The 19564-nt window shown below is 36.5% G+C and overlaps 1 protein-coding gene across 1 annotated transcript in view; it reads left to right on the top strand.

The window, feature by feature from the left end:
• The window catches only part of LOC150091599 (uncharacterized), a 118593-nt gene that overhangs the window by 16874 nt on the left and 82155 nt on the right, over positions 1-19564 (top strand). Inside the window, exon 2 of the mRNA XM_090384815.1 lies at positions 15786-15889. Coding sequence (XP_090240941.1) covers positions 15786-15889 — 104 coding nt within the window. The remainder of the gene's footprint in view (positions 1-15785; positions 15890-19564) is intronic.

The following is a 19564-nucleotide window of genomic DNA, read 5'->3' as shown; positions in this document are numbered from 1 at the left end:
ATGTGTAGTAGACTGAGTGGGTGGACCCAGTGTGAGAATTGTATGCAAATGTTTCCAAGCAGAGTTGAATAAAAATCCACCAACCAAGTGAACAGTATTGCTTTGGGCGAGCAAGTTTAGGTAGACAGGTTCAGTTTTGTGCCAGTATGAAAATAGAAGTGGAAGAAAATGCACTTCCGCAGACATACGTTGTCTGTGAGTTTTACACAGGCAATTTGTATTGCCTCCACAATGGCAAACACTGCCCCAACATGAATGTGAGGGCAGTGGTTGTCAGTGCAGTCACCCAAGAATAGCCACTGGCATGTAGCAAAAGAACTCTGTATGAAAATAACGTCTGTTCAAACAAAGTTTTATCTGTTAGGAGTGTTTTTGTATTGTATGCAGGTGATATGGGATTTGGAACAGTAGTTCCAACAAAATAGCACTACCCCACACACTGCTAGAGGAAACACTGCAGCTTCTCAAACAGCACTTTCTGTGGCACCTAATCTGTAGAGAAACAGTCTATCCATTCTCTCTGAATTTGCTTGAACTTGCATCTCCTAATAGGCGCATTATAGCCAAAGTAGCTTATGTGCCATCAAATCCCCATATCAACAACAACAACAGCATCTCCTAATGCCTATTTTTGGGACATACTGATTGAACTTGTTTACAGAGACCCAGTGCCATGTAAAATTATGCAGTTGAAAGCCAACATCAGACATGTACTCCAGTCAGTTTCAAAAGGATTGTATTAAGAAAACATTTGGTAATCGACAACGTTGATATGAAACATACCTGGAACATAATGGTGTATATTTATAATAGGTATTCATTACAGATTTGTAATGTGATGTGCTCTGCGTCAGATAATTTTACCAATAAGTAATTTTTCTTTATTCATTAGTTTTCAAGCAATATAATTGAACACGGCACATAACAGTCATGTTGCTACCCTGAGTATATGTGTAAATATGCCATGAATTGCATGAATTGGCAGTTATATTACATTTACTATTTTTGATGTTGATTTACAATTTTTTTTTATTAATTTAAACATGCTTATGATTGTAATTTAGACTTTTTTTTTTTTTTAGGTAAAATAAATTATATATTATTGTAATGGATGAATTACCCAAGTTGCTTCCCATATGGCATACTGTTACCGTAAGAGAAGCTCTAGATAATTATTATTATCAGTTTGACCCTAAAGTTCTACCAGATCATGGAGGAATGGGTGTTGATGTGACCTTGACTAAAGATGGGGATATTAAAATTAATCAGCTGAAGAGAGATAGGGCTACTTGCTTTGCTGCAAAGAAGTGTTGTCTTCCTTTGCTACCTCCGAATAAAGGCAAGTTGCTGTATTTACCATATTTTTATAGGCTATCTATGCTAGCAGGATCATATCAGTTCCTTTTAAGTGCCTAGAAGCAGACAGGAAAATGTTCCAATAATACTGCATTCATTTTGCTACCACCCCATTATATGAAATGGTTCCATGGCACTATTCATTTTGCTGTGACTGAGAATACTGATGCCCTGGATGCTTCTAGGCTGCAGTTTAAAATGACTGTATATACTAAGTGTGTGTGCAGTTGAAACTCTATATAATGAACCCAGGGGAATGAAAAAATGGTCATTATATCAGAAGGGCATTATATTGATTGTTCATAAAATAGCATTAGGTTAATGAGAAATTGGCTGGGACCAGCCATATAGGACATTATAATATGTGGGATGTTAAAAAGAGAATCGCTGTAAAGAGCTTCGACTGTATATAGATTATTTTATGGCTATTTTCTGCTATACATTAGAATTTGCAGATTGACAGATTAAAGTTGAGATTATAATTTAATTGGTCTTCGTATTTCAAAAGAATAGTATTAGTCTTTATTAGATATTAAAAATGGGCTATTGGTTTTATGTTAGTCATGGATTGCTCAGAATTACAGAGAAAGAATTGATGTCTTATAGTTTCAGTTCTGAAGTGTGGCTATTTTAATGCCTTACCAATTTAATAAGGGATTTATGCTCATTCTCCCTAGGTCAAGAAAATAGAGTTTGACTTCTGATATATGCCTTGAAGGGCTTGTTTCTTACAGGTAAACATTGTGAAAGAGAAAAACAGGTTTATAACTGATTAACCACTGTCACTTAAGGATTACAGCTATTAGGTAAACAAAGTAGACAAATGAGAATTTATTAATATTAATGGAGTGAAATATGGTTTCCTACTGCTGCAAAATCCCATATCTTTTTCCTTTGTTTCAGAACAACGATAATTAGTATTAGCATTAGCATTAGTAGAGGCATATGATGCAAGAAAGCAAGCTTATGCAGCATCAGCCAAAAAAAAAAAAAAAAAACCTTCCACTTCACCCCTCCGTTCGTTCGAAATACCTGTCCAGCTGAGCCTTAAATTTACTTAGGCTATCAACTTCCACAACAAGGGATGGAAGTTTGTTCCACCAACCAACTACCCGCTGGCTAAAGGCAAATTTCCACACATCTATCCTACATCTGTCTTTCCTCAATTTGAATTTATGCCCTCTCAGGTGATTATTCTGGGCACGAGGAAGAATCCCATCAGCATTCAGCATGCTTAAACCATTCAAGGCTTTATACACCTCTATCAGATTACCTCGCTGGTGCCTAGTCCCCAGAAACTGTAATTTGCAAAACTTGAGCCTTTCTTCGTAAGAGCAACCCTTTGTTCCATTCACTAATCTTGTTGCCCTTCTCTGTACTTGTTCCAGCAGCTCTACATCCTTTTTGAAATGAGGCCTTCAGACCTGTATACAGTACTCAAGGTGTGGCCTGACCATTGCCTTATACAAGGGAATAATCATCTCCTTATTCCTGCTAGAAAAATTCCTGTATATCATTGACAAGACACCATGAGCTACTCTTGCAGCCCATCTGCACTGCTCAGAGAGCTTCATATCTGCCTGCACAATTACCCCCAGGTCCTTTTCATTCTCTACCACTGTCAGTGTAGTACCACAGAGTTGATACGTTGCTCTGGGGTTGCTGTTTCCCATATGTAGTACTTTACATTTGTCAATGTTAAACTTCATTTGCCACCTCTCAGCCCATCTCTCAACCTTTCCAGATCCTGTTGCAGCAGCATAGCGTCAGTAGTGTCCTTAACAACCCTGCCAACCGTTGTATCGTCTGCAAACTTGGACATTAAACTTGATATACCATCATCAATATTATTTATAAATACAGAAAACAATAATGGACCCAACACTGAACCCTGAGGGACTCCACTAATAACATTAGTCCACGATGAGCAGTGTCCGTTGATTACCACTCTCTGTCTTCTCCCCCTCAACCACCCCTTTATCCATAGCAGCAGTTTGCCTCCAATGCCACACTGCTCCAATTTGTGTAGCAGTCTTCCATGTGCAATAGTATCAAAAGCCTTTCTTAAATCCAAGTATATAATATCAAAGTTATTCCCTGCATCCAGTTCTTTTGTGACTGCATTATAGTATCCAATCAAATTGGTCAGGCAAGACTTCCTCTTAACAAAACTGTGCTGTGTCAGAGCTATAACTGAAGTCTTGTCTAAATGATCCTGCAGTGTTTCTTTAACCAGTGCCTCCATTAATTTTCCTGGAACAGAAGTTAAACTCACAGGTCTATAATTACTTGTGTCAGCCTTTGATCCTCCTTTGTGAATTGGGGTCACATTTGCACATTTCCAGTCTATGGGTATCTCTCCTGAGTCCAAGGAAGCTCTCATAATTATGGCTAAGGGTTTGCTTACTACCTTTGTTACCTCCTTTAATATAACTGGATAGATCCCATCCACCCCGGGTGCCTTTCTTGTGTTTATCTTCAACAATTTCTCCTCCACTTTACTGTCAGTTATTACAAGATTATCTAGCTTTCTGCCAGAGTTGAATACACCTCTGGCATTCCCCTCGCTGAATAGTTCCTTATGTGTGAATGTCGATGCAAAATATTCATTTAATTTGTTAGCTACCTGAGCAGGATCATCAACTGTTGAACCATCAATATCAAGTGGACCAATCTGATTCATCCCCTTCCTTCTAGGGCTTACATAAGTAATGAACTCTTTTCTGTTTTTCTTTGCATCCCTTGCCAAAGATTTCTCGTAATCTGCCTTCGCCTGCCTAACCTCCTTTGTAACTTGGTTACAGATCAACTTGTATCTATCATAGGCTTCTGTGTCACGTGTTAATTTATATGTATCCCATGCATTTTTCTTCTCTGCCATATGTCTCATTAGTTCATCTGACATCCATTTAGGCCTAAACCTTGAACAATATTTCTTAGTTGGTATGTAAAGCCTAGTAGTTTCCAAGATAAGTTCTTTGAACGCTTCCCATTTTGAATTTGCTGTTGGTCACATCATCAGTTGGTTCCATTGTATAGAATTTAAATACTGTCTCAGTCCATCGTAGTCGCCTTTACGAAAGCAATAACCGTTCCCTTTACCCTGATGATAGTTACCTCTTTGCGTAAATCCCACTTCAGCACACTGTGATCACTGCCACCAAGTGGTTCCTTTATCTGCAGATTCTTAATGCATGAAGAATCACTACTGATAATCAAATCAAGAGTATTACTCCCTCTAGTTGCCTCCCGAACATGCTGATGTAGAAAACAGTCATCCAATAAATCCACAAAAGCCTTGCTAGTGTGTGAGTGACCAACCCACAAATTCCAGTCAATATCTGGGAAATTAAAATCCCCCATTATAAGACTCTCTGATTTACTGGCCCACTCTATTTCCCTGTACAGTTTCTTATTATAGTCATCAGAGTCATTAGGCCTATAGCACACTCCTACTCTTAATTTTGATCTCCCACTGCTTATGTCACACCAAACTGACTCGACACTGAACTGTCCAGCGAAGTCGACTGGCTTCACTTCCTTGGATTTTATGGGTTTCTTAACTAATAGCATAACCCCTCCTCCCTTCCTATCCTGTCTATCCTTTCTGTAGACGTTGTACTCCCCAAATTCCAGTTCTGCATTCCTTATATCTGTGTGACACCACGTCTCTGATATCCCAACAATATCTGCCTTTGATGCTTTGAACAATACCTCAAATTCATCAAATTTATTTACCAAACTCCTAGCATTGGTGTACACAGAAGTATACATGCACCTGTTTCTATTGTTATCTACCCTAACACAACCCATGTGTTTACTTGTACCGCAATGACTCCCAGCAGTCTCTGATATATCCTGCATCTTGTTTTTCAGGCTTCTGCTCATTCGAATACAAGCAGTGCAAGAATCACGTTCACCTCTGCCAGTGGCTACTGTTAATCTATTAGTCCTTGTATCCCCCAAGCTAGCAGTTTTCCAACCCACCTAACAATGCCTCGATAGCATCAGCAAATATTCTTGCACCCTTTCTATTTAAGTGTATCCCATCCCTGTAGAAGCAGTCTCTCCTGTTAACAAGTACAGACTAGGCTGAAAAAAATTCTACCCCTCGAGCCTTGCACAATCTTTCCAGGGCTAAATTGATCGACAAGGCTCTCATCATATACTCCCTCCTATCTTGTCTGGGCAGAATTGCAGACACTTTCAAATTCAACCCTAATTCACGGCTTTTTTTTTTTTTTCAACAGTGACCTGTACTTGTTAAGTAATTAAATTACTTAACAGTTAAGTAATTAAATAATCCATGTGAGTGGTTGGCTGTAATGGGGCAGCAGTTCTTTGTGACCTGTTGAGGCATGTTAGAAGCACAGTGGATGATGCCTTGCTGCTTAATATATCTCTTTGCCATGCATGCCTGTGGAGAGAGTAGAAATCTATGGCTAGTGCCACTCTTGCATTGATAGTGGTGGCAAACCGCAGGGCTATGCACCACACATTATTGAAGAGAGACAGCTGGAGTGAGGAGGGTGAATAGTTTACTCTTGTTTTTTATTTACCAAAATTCTAAATTTGCAACTTTGTTTACATTTATAATTTAACTCCCTATAAACAGTTAACCAATTATAAAATCTGTTTTTTGAAATTCAGTGCAGTATTTTCCTTTCATATAACAGAGCTCATATAATAAAGTTTGACATTGTTTGGATTAGAAATCTAGAAGAAACCTGACATTTGTTTTAAACTTTTACAGGTTGAATTTTTTGGAAGCATATGTAAAGAAAGGTTATTCTTTAGGACAGAAATAGAAGGAAATATGAAAAAGAAAAGTTTAGTTCAGTGATTCGAAGTTGAACCAGATGTGTGGCATGGAGATTTGGAAAGCCTCAACTGGCACTTCTGTAAATACAGCATTTAGTCATTTTTAGAAGACATTTTTGTTGCTTTGCTTTTAGTGGCAAACCTGTGCATCTGAGTTGAACTATAAATGGATGTTAGCTGATTGTTATATATATTATGACTAGTTTAAAAGAAGTTAATGAAATTTCTGATATCAGTTCATAAGAACAATGCTCATTGTCCAATATTTGTAGAAAATATGCAGCAGGAATGGAATGTCTTGAGTGGTGTAAAGGGGGAGTGGATTTTGAGAGAGGAGGGGATATTAATTAACTAAATTATTCTCTTTTGCATTGAAGATTTTTAGAGCAAATTCAGACCTTCCAACTTTCCAGAAGTGGGAGTGATGATCTGGGGGATAGGTAAGGGACTTTTATTGGTTTTGTTCACAGTGTGGCTGAGTTAGTCAGTTTCAGGCAAGGGCTATACATGGTTTTATCTCCGGAAAACATGGGTTTTTCACCCATCAGGATAACCATAAAATATGCACAGTTTGCAAACACAGTATAGCCTTAGTTGCTTTGGTTCTTAACATGTGTGCACCCACGCATGCCAGTGGCAGCTTGCGACTCTGATGTTTGGGGGGGGGGGGTGCTGCGTCTTAAAGTTACATTAAATTGCCTTGGTTATAAGACATGTAGACATGTACAGTAATAATACAGTTGGTCGTCGACTTACGACCGACTTCCATTCTGACTGACAGGTCGTAAGTCGATCTGGTCGTATGTCGGCCATATATTTATTAACAGTATTTTTTAACCTTTCTAATCTTTTTATCATCTTTATGATTTATTTTTATAATCTTTTATTTTTCATTTTAAATACAGTAATGTTTTTATCTTTTACTTAGCGATACTGAATATACCTTCGTTTCTACGCCTAGGCTATCTCTCTCTCTCTATGAGGTTAAATTCAAACATTCTCTACATTTTAATTGGTTTATTATTCATACTGTTTATAAAAAAACAAAACTACAATCTATAATTATATTGTACATAATGTACTGTAAACACAAAAATACAATCTAAAATTAATGTAAAAATTAATACAAATGAAATTTACAAAATCAATTTTCAATCTTTGCTTGTGCTGGGTTGTGCATCGTCAGGGCCATGTTCTTGGGTTGAGGTAGGAAATGTTTATTTATAGAGACATTATGCAAAGAAAATCTTTTTTTAAAAACGCTTAAACCACCCAGTACTAGCTTGAAAATCTTCTGTGTAATCGTCTCCGGCGCGTGATTTTAAATTGAAACAAACTTCTAGCCTTTGCTTGCACTGTGTGAAGGCTCATGGGTGTATTTTTTTGTATTAAATCTTCCATCCACATAAACAACAATTTCTCCATTTCATGGATGGGTTCCTGTCGTTGTTTGGTTAAAATTGTAGACTTAATAAGTGCAGAACCTTTCACAGCTTCCCGAATTCTTTCTTTGTCCTTAAGTATCGTCAATACCGTGGAATGTGATAACTTCAAGTCACATGCTATCGTATTCACTTTCTTTCCGCCTTCATACTGCTGGATAATTTTCATTTTACACTCTAAATCAATAGTTTTCCTTGACTTTTTAGCTGGCGTATATGTAGATGAAGTCATTTTCCTTTTACTAAACATTTTATGCGTATTTCAGTAGAATTTTAATTAATACACCACACGCAACAGATACTTGAAAGCGACTGGGTGTATGTGTGAGAGAGAGTGACTGGGTGTATGTGCCTGGTGCTGTCTTCAGGCCTCCCGTCATCGATTAATTAATTTATTATTATTATTTTTTTTTTGTGGTCGTAAGTGCGGCCGGTCGTAAGTAGCATAGGTCGTAAGTCGACGACCAGGTGTAATAAGCAAGTTAAAAATACTACAAAACATTAACTAGACATTTACCATTAACAGACTTGAACTTTTATTTTAAAAAAAATCCATTCTTTGGTTTTTATTTGTTGAAAATAGATTAATAACTTTTTCATTCAAGTTTGGTGCACTGTTGACCAAGCTTTCTATGTTGAAAGCATTGCTTGAGCATTTAGCCTTTCCTGATTCATAGTGCTCCTTAAAAATGTTTTTATTCTTTTTAATGTTGAATGGCAGTGTTCGGGTTCTGAAGTAGTCATCGGAATGGTCAAAAGAACTTTTATGAGTTTTGTAAGTTCACCAAGAACTTCAGCTAGATTATTTTCTGAGGTAAATTTCAGCAAGTCAGTTAATTTGCAATAATTGTGTAGATCATGTCTGCTATAGAAAACTTGTAATTCTGTAAGAAGTTTTTCTCTTTCAATCATGGGACATGCCTCAGTAGTCTCCCGTATCTCTTCCATGGGCATTTTCGTACAAAAAATAACAAAGTTCTCCTTGTTAAACAACTTAGCAAGCAATTAATTGCTTTATAAAAGAATATCTCCCACCTGTGTCAACACTTATGTAGTCGCATACTTCCTTTGCTTCAATCATGAGTGTTTTTGAAGGATTTTCACAGTACATTGAATTCCTGATTTTTAGAATGGCATTCTTAAAGTTTCCTATATATTCATGTATTTTAACTGCTTCGATTTCTTGAGATTGCATTTAATTATAAATAACTCTCACGTGAGGCATTATCTGATGGGAAAGTTCTAACCAGAACTCAAATTTTTCATTACTCAAGATGTGCAAAATTCCAGTCGCTTCTGAAATCATCTTATCTGCATTTGCTGTCACTTGTAGTTCCTCCATCCACTTTTTTAAGGATTCAAAATTTTCATAAACGCTGTTCATGGTGCATATATTGAAGTTCCGTTTTGCAGAGGAAGGTCGGGCAACACTGCTGTCCATATGCTTTCTGAGAACAGAGACTCTGTGGTGATCTCGAGAAAAACCTTGGTATTGACATAAGGTTCGAAAAGAATATTCTTGAATCTAGAGTACTACTTGCTGCATTTCTCATCATCAGATTCAGTTGGTGTGCATAGCAGTGAATAAAATGTGCATTTTTGTACACTTTTATTTTAGCCTGAACTCCCCCTTTCTTGTCTTTCATCACACTTATGCCATGAAATGTCTGAGCAGCCAGTTTTGTAGTATTTCCTTCGAGGATTATGTCTAACTGATCTAGAATGCACTTCGATATTCCATCTACCGTTTGGTTTTCTGGAGTCAAAAACCCCAAAAATGTCTCCATTCATTTCATATCTCAGAACAATTACCATTTGTATATGTTCAGAAATATCTGTTGTGTCCAGAAATATCTGTTGTGTCATCAGCCATGACAGCTACGAATGAAGCTTTTTTAATTTCTCTTTTTATTTCATCCTGACATATTTCCAGCAAACAGTCAAGAATATCATTCTGATCTGAATACCCCTGGATTTTTAGAATCGTCCTTTTTGTCATGTCCACCTAAAGGAATTTCAAACTGTCCACAAAATTTAATGCAGTCTATTATTTTAGATAACACTTCACGATTCTTGGTAACTTTTCTGTTATGTTTGCAGATTGAAAGTCTGTAGGCCTCACTAAGCTGTTTAATATTTATGCTTTCTAAAGCGATAATGAAATCACATTATCAATATGTTTCTTCGAATTCTCATGTTTTAGTGTTTTTTCTTTCATTCTGTTTGTTTGTAAAGCCACTTTTTGTCCATGTTAAGTCACCTACGAACAGTAAACATGGAAAATAAAACAATGCATTTTTAACTTCACAACCACAAAGCCAACTTTTCCTTTGGTACCATTGTTTTAAAACTGTGAATATATTTCTTATTATTACTTATTCCCCACTGAGAAATTTGAATCTTTGGTGTGTGGTGGCCTTCTTTTTTAACTGCATTTTTTTCTTGGAGAGATAATTATGAAAAACTAAGTTGCTGAAGTTTATTCACTGTCACACAATTTACTTCATGGGGAAGCATGGAGGCCATGATCGAATCAAATTTCACAAAATTGTGTGTCGTAGAAATAATGTTTTACTTACACATTACCTCATAATATAACTTCAACTTACCAAGTTCAAGCTTAATTTTCAGTTAAGCTGTAATCACATAATTACACTGTTGAATGTTGACTTAACCTGATATTATTTAGTTAGTTAATGGGAATTTGGGCGAATAACAAAAAGGCACTGACATTGTGGGTACACACCCATCATGGTCAGCGATGAAGTCTGCACTACGCGCTTTACAGTGACTTTGATTCATTTCACCTATAAAAAATGTATGTTGGCAAGTTGCCAATGGAATAACTTCCAGATATTCACTGGAATGCAAAATGTGTCACTGCCTGGTGCACAGTGAGGTCAATGGTTAATTAAACTTCAGAGTTGGAAACGATTTCATGTTTTTATTCATTTATTATTGAAATGATTACCGGAAATAGAGAATGCGCATACTACGTGTGGGTCCTGTTAATAAAAATATTCATTGCATTGCATTATTCTTTACAAAATTTCATATAACTCCGTTCACTGTATATCTAGATTTAAATAGCTGGGGGGTGCCGCAGTGCCTATGGATGAACCGCCCCTGATGCGCGCACACACACACACACACACACACACACACACACACACACACACACATATAGACATGCACACCTTAGGGAGGGAGGCATAGTACTGTGCCATTGTTTTTCCAGTCTTTTCTACACAGAAAAGAATAAGTCACTCCTGTTGAAACCTTAATTTTTTTCCCTTGAATACCTTAATTTAAATACCTCTCTGCCATGTATGTCTGTGGATAGCAGAAATTTATGGCTCTGGTGTTATAGAAGTGGGTAGTTGGAATAAATTTAAAGAAGAATTAGACATATTATTAAAGGGGATGAACAGGTGATATGTGGGATGTTTTTTTTTTTTTTTTTTTTTTTTTTTGCTGATGCTCTATAAGCTTGCCTTTCTAGCATCATATGCCACTACTATTAGTAATAATAAATTTAATTTCAAATTGAAACAAACTGCTTATAAAAACCTCTTCTGCCTGGCATCTGCCTTGTTGTTGTTGTTGTTGTTGTTGTTGTTATTTGGTTTTTAGGAGCATTAGCAACTAAGGCCATATTGCTCCGGGGATGTGCGGTGGTCATTCCCTGACCTTTCCGCATCCTCCATATTTGGTGGTGACGGGCTCGAACCCCGGTCTAATCAAGAAGCGTGTGTTACACACTGGTGCTCCTTCCCACCTGGCTACGGAGGCGCCGGCATCTGCCTTGTCAGGAGTACTAATTTATTACAAATTAAAACTACTGTATTGTACAAAGCACAGAAACATAAGATACTAAAAAGGTGTTCCTTTCCCCCTCTGCCCACTGGTATGGCATTGATTTATAGAAGGGATTACTCATCTCAAAGATTGTAGATAAAGTCAATTAAATTATTAGTAATACTTGTAATAATTATGATTTCCTTTACCTGAAATTGGCTGATTACAGCTTCACTTGAAGAGATCATTAAGAAAACAATTCTTACAGTCTCTGCCAGGATTTGAACCTAGAATGTGTTCAAACATGTGCCTGTGTATGAACTTCTCTAGTTCATACACAGGCACATGAACAGGAACTTTTTTAGTTCATACATCTGCACTACCTGCTGAATGGGAGTTGCTTTTGAAAGTGGCTAAGTAGACTTTTTTTTTATTACTTTAAAATATTGGCATTTGTTATTTATTTTTTTTTTGTTTAAAATTAATAATGCAGTTATTATTTGTATTTATCTGATAAAGTAGGCAAAACTGTTACTACTTGGCCTTGTCTCTTACTTGGAAATTGCTAAAAAACAAGGGTTTAAGTAGAAGAGAATTCTGCCTTAAGTGTTCATTGCATCAGTATAAGAATGATATAAACACTATTTAATATATTCTTTTATGTAATTCTGTAAGAGTATAAATTAATATTAGAAGTGTTTTTATTAAGTTTATGAACTAAATTTGTAACATTATGCATGCAATTTTAAAACATAACTCTATAACATAATACATAATATAACTTTGTAGAAAATAATGTATTATTGTCCTTAAGTATCTCTTAGTTTAGTGTGGTATTTTTAATTTAACTGTGCAGCGAGCATGCAGTTACGCATTACACTATGGGACATGTCCCCTCAAGTGCTGAACTTTAAAACCTTTTATTGGCAAGGAATAATTCACAATTGTTTGCATTTTGACAATAATACTACCTTGTATTTTCAATACATTATGAACATAACTGTGAGCGCGCATTATAGCCTTAGTTGCTAATGCGCCAATAAAACCTAACAAACAAACATAACTGTGAACAATCCATTTTGTTATATTGAAAACATGTATTTTTGAAATAACATCATTGGGGCATGTGTTTGTTCTTGTTCAAACTCATCTGCCTTTGGGCACAGTGCAGTTTATTGCCATGGGAAGAAGCTTTATGTTGCTAAGATTAGCAGAGAGTGGCACTCGTGAAGATGAAACTAATGCATAAGAATATGCATTAGTTTAATCTTCATGACTGCCACTCTCTTTTTTATAATTAGCAGCTCCATTGCCAATTACAAAGATGTAATTGGCAGTGGAGTTGTTTATGCCAGCACTTTTCATTTTTACAAATGAAACTCCCACGTTCTTTGGTATTGGCACTTGAATTATTTTCAAGCAGGCATATGTCAACAATTCAAGCTGTTCCTAAATCATGTGATAAAACCATGCTGATTCAGTTGGATAGATAGACTCTGCTAACTTTAATACACATTTTTAATATTTGCATACATTAGGTTTAATGAAAACATGTTATTTTATTTGTTTATGGACAAACTTCTTTATTAAAAAACAATGATGCAAATCGAAAGGAAATACAATAGTTGAGTAATGCTAAAGTTCATATTGCCACTCTGCTAGATAATTTTTTATTTAGAATTAATGAATGGCATAGCACATTTTGGTTGTATATGCCTGTTACAGACTTAAACTGAAATCATGCCTCAGATTAGAGTAGTAAAGCAAAGAGCTGAAAGTAGCAAGAATGCTTTGGCTTGGGGGAGAAGAGGACAGTTGTTCTATGAATGCAGGCTTTATGAAGTGCACTACTTGTTGCATGTTTGCAGAGTAATCTCTGACTCAGGGAGGATATGCAGACTAATAGTTTAACAGCAGCAGCAAGTAGTGGTGAAATTGATTCTTGTGCTGTTTTTATTGAGACTTGCAGCAGTTTGAAAAGTGATGTATGTGGGGGATTATAAGTCTTTCTGGTGTTCTCATGGGACAAGCAAATAATGAGCTGTGTGTTAGGGTTACCAAGAACAAAAACAGGTGCATGTATATTTGCTTCTATGCTAATGCCAGGGATATAGTGAATAAATTTGAAATATAAGTTATCACCAAATGTGGACATTGTAGGATCTTGACCATTCAGATTAGCATACTGTGATGCAGAAACAAAGAAATTGAATACAAAAAAAAAAAAATTTTGACATCATATACTTAGATTTCGGTAAAGCAGTTGACACTGTTCTACATGAAAGACTACAAATTGAAGCATTGTGATACTGGGGCAAGTTACTGCCATGGATAAAAGAATGGTTGAGTAGCAGAAGATAGAGTAAGTTAGTAATGGACACTGCTCTTCATGGACTGATTTTAGTATTTGAGGCTTCTGGGTTCAGTGCTGTGCCCCTTACTGTTTTCAGTATTTATTAACAATATTGATGAAGGCACATTAAGTTTATTGTGTAAGTTTGCAGATGATAAAAAGGTTTGCAGGGTAGTATATAACAGGAATCAAGGCATACTACAGCAACAAGACCTAGAAAGCTTAGGCTGATGTGCTGAGAGGTGACAGTTGGGGTTTAATATCGATAAATGCTGCAAGGTACTGCATTTATCAGTGTTAGACTGTACAGTTACATGGAGGTAATTATGTACAGTCTGGAATGTTCTCTGAACAGTACAGACAAGCTGCTAGGGCAGCTCATGGGGGTTCTGTCGGTGATATACAGGAATTGTGCCAGCAGGAAAAAGGTAATGTTTATGTCATTGTATAAGGCAATGGTTAGGATATTGCATACAGGTTTGGAAGCCTTCTTTTATGAAGGATGTGGATTCTGTTGGAATGGGTGCAGAGAAGAGAAACAAGATTAATGTGGGACACAAATGGGTACTCTTACAAAGAAGGACATCAGTTCTGAAAATTGCAGTACCTGGAAACTAGGGACTGGTAAGAAAATCCATTTGATGTGTTTAAAGCCTTAACAGGATTCAGTAAACTAAATACTGGTGGTATCCTTACTCTTTCTTGGACGATGCACCTAAGGAAATATAAATTTAAATTGAGGAGGGATGGTTACAAGATAGCTGTTCAAAATTTTGCTTTCGGCCAGAGAGTAATTGATTATTGAACTAACTTCCATCTGGTGCTGTGAAAGTGGATAGTTTGAATAAATTTAAGAAAGGAAAGGATTAGACAAATTATCAGATGGGATGGAAAGTGATTATGGATAGTTTTTTTTTTTTTTTTTTTGCTGATGCTGTATATGCTTACTTCCTTGCACAATTTGCCACTACTAATACTAAATCATTGACAAGTAGCAAAACTTATTATTTACTGCTTCATTTTCAGAGGTATCTTTTTTGAAAAAGTATCAGTAAATATATAAAACTTGTATTTTGTATTTATCTCTAATAAGCCATTGGTTATATATATATTGATTATTTCTTTACTGTGCAGCCTAAAATGAAGTACATCATAATTAAAAATAATAATAATAAAATAAAAGCATGAAATGGACTTACACTATCCAAATCATGCATGGCATGTCATGTCTATTATCAATATAGCAGTAGAAAAAAATTTTTTTTTTTCCATGTGTTCTGTCTACTATCAGCATGGTACAAAATGAGATGTGATTTAGTCGAGCCACTGCACCTTTTTGCAGTTATCAACTGCAAAAAGGTGCAGTGGCACAGAAGAAGTCTTAATTGCTATTGATATAGAATTAGCCAGATGCAGGGTTAACTTTTATGTCTGCTGTTTTATCCTAATAGCATTTTTCTGTTGGATATAAGCTATACCATATGTTGCAAGTGGTTTTCCAATTTTGCAATACCACAATCCCCAAAAATGATAATTGAATTTGTGTGACTGCCATGGATAAAACTAGTGACTTCATTTGGTTAAGTCAGGTATAAATATGCCACTTTTAATAATTAAATTTTAATCTACTTATCAGATAAAGCAATGATAGAACCTTATAGCTTTATGAGATCATAAAATCATTGCTGTTTTACTTGAAAAAAAAAAAAAAAGCAGATTTAAAATGAGATAAAATTTAAAAAGAAAATTGCAATCCTCCTCCCAGCAACTGTCCCAGAGGGGAAGGAGTCATGGACAACTTAAGTGGGAAGGGATTGCAATTTTTAAAATCCATGGTATGACTTTGCAATACCACAATCTGCAGTAAGATATAAGATATGCTGTTATCTTAAACAAATGACTTTTAAGAATAAAGTTTCTTAAAGATTTATTTGTGGATGTAAATATATAAATATAGTTGATTTGTGGGTGTAATATATAAAATTATAATTCCACTCAAAATGTTTTTAATTTAGTATCCAGTTTAACTGACAGATGCTTAGGGAAGTTAAAACAGCAAAAGAAACTGCAGAAGAGATTTTGTACATCCTTGGAACATGTTCGAAGGGCTGTGAAAATTGTAAGCAAAATTTATATCTTTTACTGTTATTAAAATATATTATTAAAAAGAATATAAAACATTTTTCATGCTTCTCTCACACAGCTGTTAGTAAGTTAATAAATGCATCATGCAGTATAAATTTATTTTTTCATGTAATACAACTATAAAGTCTCAAACTATGACAAATTTAACATACATATAAGTTAGTGTGAAAGCATAATTTTTATATGTATTATAAGTTCAAAAAATGGCTTTCTTACACTACATCTCACATTGTGAAGTCCTTCATGAGTTGTTTATTCTTGCACCTTAATAAAGTAACAGTTCTCAAGTAACTCTTGCCGTGACTGCACTAGCTGCTACATCGGGAAAACTGGGAGACGACTCGAAAAACGCCTTTCCGAACACAAAAGAGCAATCCGCTTAGCGGATGTGGAGCACTCAGCTATTGCCGAACACGTTTGGGCAACCCACCACGACATTGACCCCAGACTACGATGTCGTGATTGTGGATAAGTCCCGCCATTATCGGCGACGCGCCTGGTTGGAGTCGTTAAACATCAAATGCTTCAATACCTCAGTGAACAGGAACAGTGGCTGTCAAGTCCACCCTATCACCGAAACAGCAACCCTGCATTGACAAACGCTGGCCACGTCCACATACATTACAGACACAGGCTTCAACATCCATCGCACTTCACGTACAAGATTGGCAGTACACGCTCTCGTGCTCCATTCTAATTGTCAGTTTAACTGAAGAAGGTTGACTAAACAACCGAAAGCTTTTATTTGTATGTATCTAATCTAATATATGTATATTTCCTATTATTAAACTTGTCACAATCTATATTTTTGTATCCGTTTCGAGCAACTGTAATTTAATAATAATAGTTCTCAAGTAAAGAATTATATTGTTACTGATTTTTATTTAAGTGCCACCACCTGGGCAGCACCATTTCAAAAATGTTTGTTTCCTCATCGGTGGAATGGTAGGCACCCAGACTGTACTCTTAAACTTGGGTGCCTGTGTGCAGTATTCAAGGTGCAACTTAACCTTTGCTTTATCTAATGGAATAATTACCTCTTTATCTTTACTGTCAAAGTTCCTATATATCATTCACACAACCCCCATTAGCCATCCTAGCAACCTATCTGCACTGCTGGGAAAACTTCACATCAGATTGAATGACACTCCTATGTTCTTTTCATTACCTATAATCTTGAATTTGATAGTTCTGAAGTGGTACCTTACTCTAGTGGGTACCTACACTGATGCCAGATCTTGCATTTTCCACTGGCAGACCTTAGTTGCCATTTCTCAGTCCCATCCACATAATTTATCTAGGTCTTATTGAAGTAACATATCTTCATTATTGTCAGTAACTGCCCTGCCTAGCCTCTGTTCATCAGCAAACTTAGTGGGTAGTTGCTTGTTTCAACAAACTTCTAAAGTGGGTAGTTTGAATAAACTCCTCTGTTAGTTCAATAACGATCTCATACAGGGGAGTGTGGTGCAGATTTTCTGCAGACTTACTCCTGAGTATGGGACTAAGTTATTCAGACTTAAAGATAATTTCTTTGAGGGCACTGCAGGGAACTCTAAGCTGCTGCGGAGTTCATCAGCAAATTGTATAAGTTTTACGCTGATGGATAACTTAGCATGTAGCTAGTGTTGTATCATATTTTATATTTGTATGGTTTATTCTTTTGCTGCAATGAAAGAAGAAATTTGTAAAAATAAAATAAATGCAACTAAACAAACTATAGAGGGGATGGTTAGGTGAAATGGGAAGTGAGGGGTTATTTTGGATGATGTTGTATAATTTTGTTTTCTTGCATCATTTCCCACTACTGATACTAATACTAAAATTTGTCTTACTGAAGTAACATACCTTGATTACTGTCAGTAACCACCCTGCCCAACCTTTGTATTATCGGCAAACTTAGATATTAAAAACTTTAAATACCTAAGAGGATGGTTCCAAAACTAAAAATTTTTTTTCTCCAGATTTTTTTCTTTGACACCTGAAGGTATGCCGATTTAAACTGGTGTGTACTTCAAATATTCAAGCACTTACATTTATTTTTTACATGTTCATCACCACTACTTTGTATACATTATCTTCACTGCTGAACCTGAGTTTACATCTCCCACCCTCCCTCCTGAAAGTTGCTGTCAGCCTCTAAGGGACACTTCTTGATGGGTGCAGTGACAGCTTCATCATCAGCAAAGTGTTTCCCATCCGTCATAGGACCAAACAGGTGAATGTCTGATGGTGTGAGGATGGGACTACACAGGGGATGTGGCAGAACTCTCCAACCAAATTTTGCAATTGTCTTCCTTGTCAGGTACTGTTATGGGTTATGGCATTGTAGTTCTGAAGAAGAAACTTCCAACAAGGAAGCATGATACTATTTCAACACAGGGAAATAGTTTGAGAAAATGACATGACACACGTTTTTTTTTTCTCTACTGAAAAAAAGTGCAGTATTGTGTTATTTTTTCCATTATTTCAGTCAGTACCTGTCTAGAAATAGTATCCGCTTCTTTATTAAATTGCATTTATAATATAACCCCTATTACTGGGCTACATTGGGCCAGTGCATTCCAATAATAGGAGTTATATTATATGTATAATGAAAGTTACATTTTCAATCATGTATTTTCTCCCACACACTGCTTGGCTGCTTGTTTAGATTTGATACGTTTGCCATGCGACACAAAGTTGCTGTTTGAGGCTACCAATTGTCTGATACTCCCAAAGGTCCAAAATCAGTCTTAACAGTGCTTTTGATTATTTAATGAATAATATCACTTACTGGGTGATGTTGTTTGATTAAATCAATAACTCCATAAACTGCCATTTTGACTCTGGCTCATAGTGATGTAGTAGTAGTAGTAGTGGCATGTGATGCAAGAAAGCAAATGTATGAGCTTATGCAGCATCAGCCAAAAAAAAAAAAAAAAAATCACACCATTCCCTCCAAATGCCTGTCCAGTTCCTCCTTAAATTTATTCAACCTATCAACTTCCACAACGACAGATGGAAGTTTGTTCCAGCAATTAACCGCCCGCTGGCTAAAGGCAAATTTCCGCACATCTATTCTACATCTGTCCTTTCGTAATTTGAATTTATGTCCCCTTAGGTTCGTAATCTGAACAAGTGGAAGGATCCCATCAGAATTCAGCGTGCTGAACCCATTCAAGGCCTTATACACCTCATTCAGATCACCGCGCAGGTGCCTAGTCTCCAGCCACTGCAATTTGCAGAACTTAAGCCTCTCTTGATAAGAGGATCCCTTCATTCCCCTCACAATCTTGTTGCCCTTCTCTGTACACGCTCAAGTAAATTTACATCCTTCCTAAAATGAGGCCTCCAGACCTGTACGCAGTATTCAAGGCGTGGCCGGACCATTGCCCTGTACAGAGGGATAATCACCTCCTTTTCCGTGCTAGCAAAATTCCTATATATCATTGACAAAACTCCATGACCTGCCCTGGCAGCCTGTGTGCCAGGGCAGGTCATTGCTCAGAAAACTTCATATCTGCCTGCACAATTACTCCCAGGTCTTTTTCATTTTCTACCACCTTAAGTGTAGTACCACACAGTTGGTACGTTTCTCTGGGGTTACTTCTACCCATATGCATACTTTGCATTTGTCAAGGTTAAACTTCAGTTGCCACTTCTTAGC

This window comes from Mastigoproctus giganteus, chromosome 1, assembly GCF_048544385.1.
Source record: "Mastigoproctus giganteus isolate SK-2022 chromosome 1, ASM4854438v1, whole genome shotgun sequence".
In the NCBI taxonomy this organism is placed as follows: Eukaryota; Metazoa; Arthropoda; class Arachnida; order Uropygi; family Thelyphonidae; genus Mastigoproctus; species Mastigoproctus giganteus.
Note: the sequence above shows the minus strand (reverse complement) of the source record. Positions and strands in the feature narration are given on the sequence as shown.